This window comes from Gavia stellata, chromosome 3 (genome assembly GCF_030936135.1).
Source record: "Gavia stellata isolate bGavSte3 chromosome 3, bGavSte3.hap2, whole genome shotgun sequence".
Classification (NCBI taxonomy): Eukaryota; Metazoa; Chordata; class Aves; order Gaviiformes; family Gaviidae; genus Gavia; species Gavia stellata.
This window is the reverse complement of record NC_082596.1, coordinates 35578440-35587018: the sequence shown is the minus strand read 5'-3', so window position 1 is coordinate 35587018 and position 8579 is coordinate 35578440. Positions and strand designations below refer to the sequence as shown.

Genomic DNA, 8579 nt, shown 5'->3' with positions numbered 1-8579 from the left:
GCGGAGCTGCGGGGCAGCGGGGGCTGCCGCCCGGTGCACTGCCCTGCCCGGTGCACCGCCCCGCCCTCTCCCCTCGCCGGCTGCTGCGGGACGCGGCCCGACATGCTGCTGCTGCTGCGGGCTGCCGGCTGCCGGCGCGCCGCCGCTCCGGCCTCCGCCGCCGCCGCCGCCTGGCTGCGGGGCGCCGCCCACCGCGGGTTCCCGGCTGCCTGCCGCCGCCGGGCCGCCCTGCCCGCCGCCGCGGGGGGCCAGCAGGTTGGGTGTGGGGTGGCGGTGGGCGGACGCGGCCCCGCTCCCCGGGAAGAGCTGACCGGGGGAGGGCGGCAGTCCTCGGATTCGTGGCTTTTTCCTTGCGAAAAATGCGAATCTAAGGAGGGAACTGAGGTTCCCCTCAGGGCATACCTGGGATCAAACGGAGACCTGGCAAGCGTGGGGGCTGTGAATGTCTCCCTGCAAAGCCGTATGTAAAATGATTGCAAGCTTAGTATTCTTCAGTGGGGTTGCAAATATTTAATGCTAATGTGGGATATCTAAATGGAAGGTTATTAAAACAGTCAAGCACTATATTAGTTGGAGTTTGTGGCATGCTTTGTAGTATAACCTAACTTCAATCCCTAATCTAAGATGCTGGGAATAGGTTCAGGGCAAGGAGAAACTCTGTGTGTGTGTATATACATATACGTGTGTATATATATATGTGTGTGTGTATATAAAAAGTGTAGGTTGGTACTGATGTTACTTGGCCATGTACTGCTTTCATCTTTCAGGTTACATCTTTTCAAGGAGTACCTGTTCGCAGCCTCTGCACATCCTCCCCTCATGAACACCCAGAACATGGAAGATTAGTTTATAAAGGAAATTTGGCAAAGGCAGTGTTAGGTATGTGAGCTCAGGTGATTTGTATTGCTTTTTCTATTTAACAGTGTTTAATAACTTTCAAATGCAACATTATAAAAGAGAATGTTCTCATTTCCAACTCTGCTAAAACCTGGATCCTCTGTACAGCAAAAAAATGTGGTGGTGGTGCTTGGTTTCTGCTTCTACGCTTAGGTCTGCAGGAAGTTCTGTAGGTACTGCGCATCTCTGTAACCCTTCAGCTTGCTTCTGTTTCTGTTGCAGCCTTTGGAGTGCATTACCCAACCCAGTAGCAAACAGACTAGCTGTAACTGCTATTTACATTCTGTATGCTCTCAAATGTTACTGAAACGTTTCTGAAGTAGACAGATGCTATGATGAAATGCGCTGTCTGTAATGAGACCTTGTTGATCTTTCTTTGACCAGTTAAATGTTACAAAGACCTAGCGAAAAGTAATCCATTGGATGTTCTCTGATACGCAGTTTTGAAATGTGTCTTAAAGAAGGAAGAAGTATGCCATAACGTACTTAATAATCACAGCATCTTAGACTGCTGGTTGTCATGTTGGTTTAAGGACTGTGGGTGACCCACAACACTAGCTACTGTCTTTCAAGCTGCACACAAGATGGCTGTGGAGTACTTGTTAATATTGAACAACCTAGGTTTTTCAAGTTACGTATGATGGGGGACCAAGCAAGCTTCTTTGTAATGCACGCTGAACGTCACATTAGTTGTTGATGAGGAGAGAAATTCCCAGTCGTATCTGTGGTGATTACCATTATGCATGTCCATGACTGCGGTCAAGTTTTTTTAAAATCAGTTTCCTATCTGTGAAATGAGAACTTCATAGGTGTGTATACTAGCTTGTAGCTGACTTCATCATAGAAATAGAGCCAGCTGCCGGAACAGTGGCAAGAAGGCAGGGTTGAACTTTCAATGGTTTCTTTATTAAGCTCGCAAAGGAAGTGGATTTTCAGCAACTTCAGCTGTTCAAGTAATGCTATCAATATATATAGTAACAGAACATATGTAAGTATAGAGATAATTTTACTGAAAAGTATTAACCTTTGTTTTCATTTTGTTTTGTGTAGGTGTGAGGTTTTTCTCTTACTCCACCAGCATATTCAACCTGTTCATGATGCCCTACATCATGCTCAAAACTGGCATTGGATTTGAAAGCCTGTTTATACAAGCTGCCTTCTATGGGTTAATTGGGTTTTTTACATTTGTAACACCAGTTACTTTGCATGTCCTTACAAAAGGCTATGTGGTTCGACTCTATTATAAAGATGAAATGGACACGTATACAGCCATTACATACAATGCGATTTTGGCAGAAAAAGCGACTGTTTTCCATCAGAAAGATGTAAAGATTCCAGACATCACCAAGATGTTTACAACATTTTACGCTAAAACAAAATCAATGCTTGTTAATCCAACGCTTTTCCCGAATCCTCAGGATTATAACCATCTCATGGGCTATGACAAATCCTTTTATTTTAACTTAGAGGAAGAGAAGGAAACTGATGAAAGGAAATAATTTGAAGATAATGAATGTCACTGTTGTTGTTCGTGGTGCAGTGCTATATGTGTGAAAGAATGTAAAATGCTATTACACGTTCTTAAGTATCAGATAGCTGGAGTTCCCCAAATGCATTTTGGAATGTATAAAGAAACCCCCATTTTTTAAACTTGTGAACATTGTGAGGGTTTCTTCAGAGTTAATGAGACAAAACAGTAAAAAACCCCAAAACGCTTAGATCTGTCTTATGCTTGTTTGTTCTTGGCTTGATTTTTACTGTTAACTACCCGGGAGAGCTGTAAAATGCATGGGCTGTGCGGCAATCTCACCATCTCCATTTCAAAAGGAGCCATTCATAGAAAAAAATCATCAATACTCACTACCTGTCAAGTACATAGTTACACTTTTAAGCCTTAAAGATTAATTGTACTTAATCCAAAAAGATTGGGGTTTTTTGTCAATGCTGCTGGTGGTATAAAGGGAGTGGAGATGGTTTTGACTTCTCTGTGAGAGCATCAGTAGCCAGGAGTCTACAGAAAGCAGACAGGTATTGTTGCTGGTTGGTGTTAACAGCCTCCTTCTAGAGACCTGCAGGCCTCTGGAGAAGGTAGGGAGAATGGCTGCGTAGCAATAATCTCTAGCTACTCACAGCTGCTAAATGGTTTCTTACACTAGAGTCCCACTCTGAGCAACCCTGCCCCCAGAGATGGAGAACAAGAAGCCTCTCTTTCATTGGGCGGAGGGAAGCACCTTAGCATAAGATTTGCTCTGTGAATATCCTGTTGAAAATGTGCTGTATTTAAACCGACTTAAAGAAAATACTAGCAGCAAGTGGTTAAAATGGACTGTCAGCATTTACATAAGGTGGGGAAGCAAAAGGGAATCTGCTGTAGAGTACTGTTTAGATCTTGTGCCTTTAAAAAACATACCTCTTGATTTTTAGCACTGCAAAGAAAGCCACCTTTAGCTCAAGTAAAAAGAGGATTAGATCTTTTTGTATGACTAGACTGGTTAGTTCTCCGCTCTTGAGTATGGGGAAATTGGATTTAAAAGTTTTTAGCCCAAGGAGAGGTTTGTCACATAAACTGACAGATACTTGTTTTCAAATCATGAAGGGCCTAAATATTTTGAGGCTTAAAAATTACTGAATTAAAAAAGAAAAGCAAAATTCAAATTAATCCTTTTGTATTAGCAGTGCCCTTTGTAATAAGTAAATCTGATGCTTGCTGCTAATTAAGTCATCCTGATACTGCAAATAAAGAAAAAATAATGATAGCTACCTTTACAGATGTTTCCTAAGTTCTAGCTGAAAGAATGTATTTAAAAGTCTAAATGTCTTCCAAGACTACTATTTCAGTTTCCTGTCATAGGATGACGCTATAGGTCATATTAAAACATCAGTGGTTTTAAATGTTGTTTTTCTGACTGCCGAAACTGCTCTCGATGTACTTGCTGAGTAATTAAAAAGCAAATCATCCCATCCAGTTACTTTTGAGGCAATTCTTTTTTGTTGGCACAGCTCTAATTTTAAAAGCCTGATCTAGCCTGATTAAGCCAGTGTAACTTAATAGGTAACAATAATATAAAAAAAAATAAATCCAGAAATGATACTGAGGATATGAGGCCAGTAACAAGCAATTCTGCTCACCTGGTTGTATTACTTGTTTGTATTGAGATGATGTTTTACACCTAATTAAAAATAATTTTTCCATTCTTTTCACGTCTGATGCATTCACTTTCTTGTGCTTGCGGATAAACTTAACTTTATCTCTAAATGCCAAATACAGGGAGAACAGGAAATAGAGTTTGCAAGAGAAGGTAAAGGAAAGGCCCCAAAATGATATTTAGGTACCCTTTGAGCAGTATCAAAATCCTCAGCCTTTTCTTCTGACTGCAGAAAATGTTCACTGTTAAGTTTGAGATTTTGCCAATTCAGATTTTAGCAGCAATAGTAAGAGATTTCGATTCCAGTGGTTTTGATTTCCAGTCTTTGATTACGTGCTATTTTCTTGCCGGTGTCTCTCCTGTTTCTCAAGTTTTTGGCTTTGTCCACAATATTATTCATTAGTCCTTGTCTGTTCTTTATTTTAAAGTACGATGCTTCTTGTCATCCTTTAATACTATTTTAAAAATTAAATTAGCCCACAACCCTCAGCCTTTGCTTGCAAATGCAAAAAAACCTGATGAGAAAATGATCCTCTTTTGATACTTTAAAGAGAAATCTTTAAAGCTTTGAGGTACTTCACACTCTTAACCACCCTCTCTAGAATCAAAAGGTAACTAATTTCACTGGAGCTTGCTTTATTACAAACGAAAGTCACCACATACTGGCAAAGATGAATAAAATCCGAGTAGATTTTTGCATGGTACTGTGAGAATCTTAATTTAGGTGATGGAAACTTCATGAAATTTTGTTTGTGCTGTAAAAATTCAGAGCACACGTGAATTATTACAATTGCTCAGTACAACTTAATAGGTGGAAACTTGGTAAGCTGCTGCAATTCGGTTGCCCTGGAGTTTTGTGGTCATACCACGAATTTCCTCTTGCCCCCATGTACGACAGAGCCTGCTGCAGCCCCCCTGAGAAATGGGACAAGTGTGCTAGCTGGGAGTTGGATCCTCTATAACAAGATTATCCCACAGCTACACAGACCTCAGTGAGCAGCTATTTTAAGCAGGGAGGAACAGAGAACAAGAGCAAATGGCTGCAAAACATGTCCAGCTGTCTCCATTTCTGGAATACCAGGGTGGACAGTGTTGCTGTGATGTGCTTTCTGTCAGCCTCAGGTAGGACACAGCCCTTTCTTCTTCCTTCAGCCTTTGCTTTCTCCTTGACAAATTTAATGGTTTAATGTATACTTTAGAGTATAACTATAAGCTTTAATCTTAAACTTGGCTTGGAAAGAATAAACCATAAGCCTACTGGCAACAGACAGAGAGTTATTTCCAACATAATTGTTTCCACAGGATACCACCTGGTGTGTATTTGCTTCACTTTAATAGCCTCCAATGTGTTATATTCAAATCAAACCACTAAGCCAAAGTGCATACAGCATTTAAAAAAATATATTCAGAATAATGCTCATCACTTTTTCTTTCTTTCCACGATTATTTGCTTTCTTACTCAAATGCTACCAACTCACCACTAGGTATGTGCTGGTGCACTGCTCTTGGCTTGGACTCCCTTGGCACCCTCAAGTACTTCAACAGCTGCATGTAGAGGAGCTGAATCCTCTACCTCTTCCTAGTATCCCTGGGCTTAACTTTCTAATTCCACTATAAACGTTGTCAAAGATAGGATGAGAGGATTTGAGAAGAGAGATTTACTCATGAATTGCTGCAATTTTCTTTTTTTATGTTGATTGCCAAGTGTGTTTTTGTTTTGTGAATACATGCCTTATGTCTTATATATTGGAGCGTCTTCAGCACCAACCCTAAACCCAGGATCAGAAGTAATAAACGTGTCTGCTTCCAGCTGCAAAAAGATCTACTTCAAAAACTGTCACAAATGGTTCTGCAAGGAAAACTAAATTATTATTGCCACTTTCTTTATTGAATAAATGTGTTTAACAAGAGTTTTCCATTAATGTGAGGTTTTGGTACATACCAAGAACTAGGACATAATTTTTAATTCTGACTGTCTAACACTTTGAAATGGAGTAATTTCCTATGCTGTACTGGTATACTGTTATTTATTTTTTCTGTGATGGGATATTATGATAATGTATATTATAAATCTTTCCTGAGGGAGATTTCAGTGACTTACAAGTGCTTATCTGGTCAAAGTACTCATCTGCAGCCAACAATCCAAATATAAAGTGATTACTTTGAAAAGCAATCAAAAGCAAGTTAAGCACTTTTTGGATGTATTGAGAAAGAAGATAAAAAGATCATAAATTAGTTTAAGGATTTTAACTGCAAATCGGTGAGGAGGCTTGGAGTTAAACTTCTACTCTCAGCATCTCAGATGTAAACAAAATGAAGACATAGGGATGAAGTGCTAAATTCTCTAGACTTGGATTTATTTTATATACTATTGACTGAATATGGAGTTGGTCCCTACTAAATGTAGTTGCAAAGGATTTCAAAATAAATGAAGTGAATTGTTGCAAAACTACGGTGAAGTAACACAACTGTGTAGCTCTTTCCACTTCTCTTTCTCGCCTTTTCACCTTCCTTCTGGATCAGAGTACATAAGAGAAAGATCATAGTAAAGAAAGAATATTTAGTAAAAGTAAAATATATAGAGATGTTTATATTCTTCCTCTCCAGTGCCCTTCATACTGATGAGAAAGGGACGGAGCAGACTCCTCACACCCATAGTGCACTGGTCTGGGGCTTCAGTGAGCACCGCAAGAGGTCAGTTCTATGAATGGCATCAATGCGGGCATCAAAAGCCACAAACATCTAAAACTGAATTTGCTGAAAAGATGTAAAAATGATTGAGGTTATTTTGATTTAAGGACAATTTGACCAGACACAACGGTCAAGGTTGTAGACTTTATAATAGTCGTCATAAATGATACTTTAGCCCTGCTACCAGTAGAACTTACTGTTCCCATTTTCCCATTAGCCAGCCAGATCCTTTTTAAAATGGAGCCTAGTTCTGCTGGTTTTTTGAAGTATTGGAATAGTCTTGACTTGTGCAGTAAAAGTGCAATAAGGAACAGGAGAGGATGCGGTGGTTTCCCCATGTGTCTGTCTGTCTAAGCCACCAGGGGGGACTCATTCCTCATCTATGTCATTTGCTGCAGCAAGTATCTGAAAAAAACACCTCTTTCTTGAACCAGGTCTAGAAAGTAACGGAGTTCAGCAGAGAGCTTGTCTTCATTTATGTTAAAAGAGCTTTTCTATAAAATCTTGTAAATCTGCAGCGCTATTTCCAGTCTGCCCATGAGCACATCAGCCACCCGACGCACTGTGCAGCGAAGTACAAGTCTGGCGACAGAAGGACAGACACGCTGTCAGCTGGGTAATTGCGTATGTCAATAGGGTACAGTCAGTGCCATCTCCCGCCTACTTCAAACTGACCTGTGACTTTTGCTAAATCTATTGGACTGACAGAAGACTCAGTGGAGAGCCTGGCTTGGCTTCTCGCTGATTAGACTTACTCCACATCGGTGGCCATGGCTTTGTGGTTGACAGGAACCTTTTTTTGACTGTACATGCACAACGTAGCTCTTCTTTAGTGGCTGCTTCATCACTCCTTGGTGGCTGTCTCATTACTCCATTTCTTTTTTCCAGCTATTACAGCCTTCCCGATTTCACTACATATTTTACTATTTTTAAGCAAAATATGGCCATTTTGAAACAGAACTGTATTATTGTGATGATCACAAAGGGTTTGTATGTTTTATAGCATTCTATTACACCACAGCAAAAAATTGTGTGCAATGTACGTACTCTGGAGATCTGTCAGGAAAGTTGTATAATTTTGAATTCCCACTTAAAAGCCAAATGTTAGACGTTTCTTTCAGTCTGGAACTCTGTCAGGCCAGTGGGACTCTTCTTGTGGTCTGTAGAAAGATTTGGAAATACTGAAGAGAATTTTCTAGCCATATAAAATTTTCAAATTTTTACCTTATTTTGTGAATTATTACATGTATTAGCTCATTAGTTGGTACTTTTAGGTACTTTTAATTGAATTCTCACCTTCCTTAACTAGTCTGTGAACTCCCCCCATCTTCTGGGCACAATCAGTCATGTTTTTGTGCATGTTGCTATTCCTAAATTATCTTTTGTGTTACGTGTTCAGACTTCTGAAAATCGATTTCTTAATCTTTTGCTACTTTACCTTTATAATATGTAAAATACTACCCCGGTGTGCACAGAATTTGTGAGAATAAAAGCTTTTAGACACTGTGATGGGGAGTGGGGAGAGTCAGAACAATTGATGAGGTTATATTTGTTGTAAGTAATTTTTATTGAGTTTCCTGCTTAGCACAAACCCAAATACCTGTCTGTTGTATATACTGCTTCTTTCTCATAAGAAATACAATTTCTGATCTAAGAGGAGCCTGCAGACATACATACAAATCAAGAAGGTAACTCATGAGAAAATAATTTGATCAAATTCTGTCAGTAATTCTTCCATAAATTCAGTAAGTACATTATATTCAGAAAAAAAAAGTAATTGTGTTTCCTGTCAGTTAGATGGTGATTGTGCTCTCTTGAATGAGGTATTAGACTTTTTTTGATCAG

General features: G+C 39.8%; 1 protein-coding gene across 1 annotated transcript; it reads left to right on the top strand.

The window, feature by feature from the left end:
• The first annotated feature begins 102 nt into the window (after window positions 1–102).
• TMEM70 (transmembrane protein 70) lies at window positions 103–4095 on the top strand. Its single transcript, XM_059836380.1, has 3 exons — window positions 103–255; window positions 768–879; window positions 1948–4095. Exons 1-3 carry the CDS (start codon window positions 103–105, stop codon window positions 2394–2396), a joined length of 714 nt encoding a protein of 237 aa, XP_059692363.1. The 3' UTR covers window positions 2397–4095.
• The last annotated feature ends 4484 nt before the right edge of the window (window positions 4096–8579 follow it).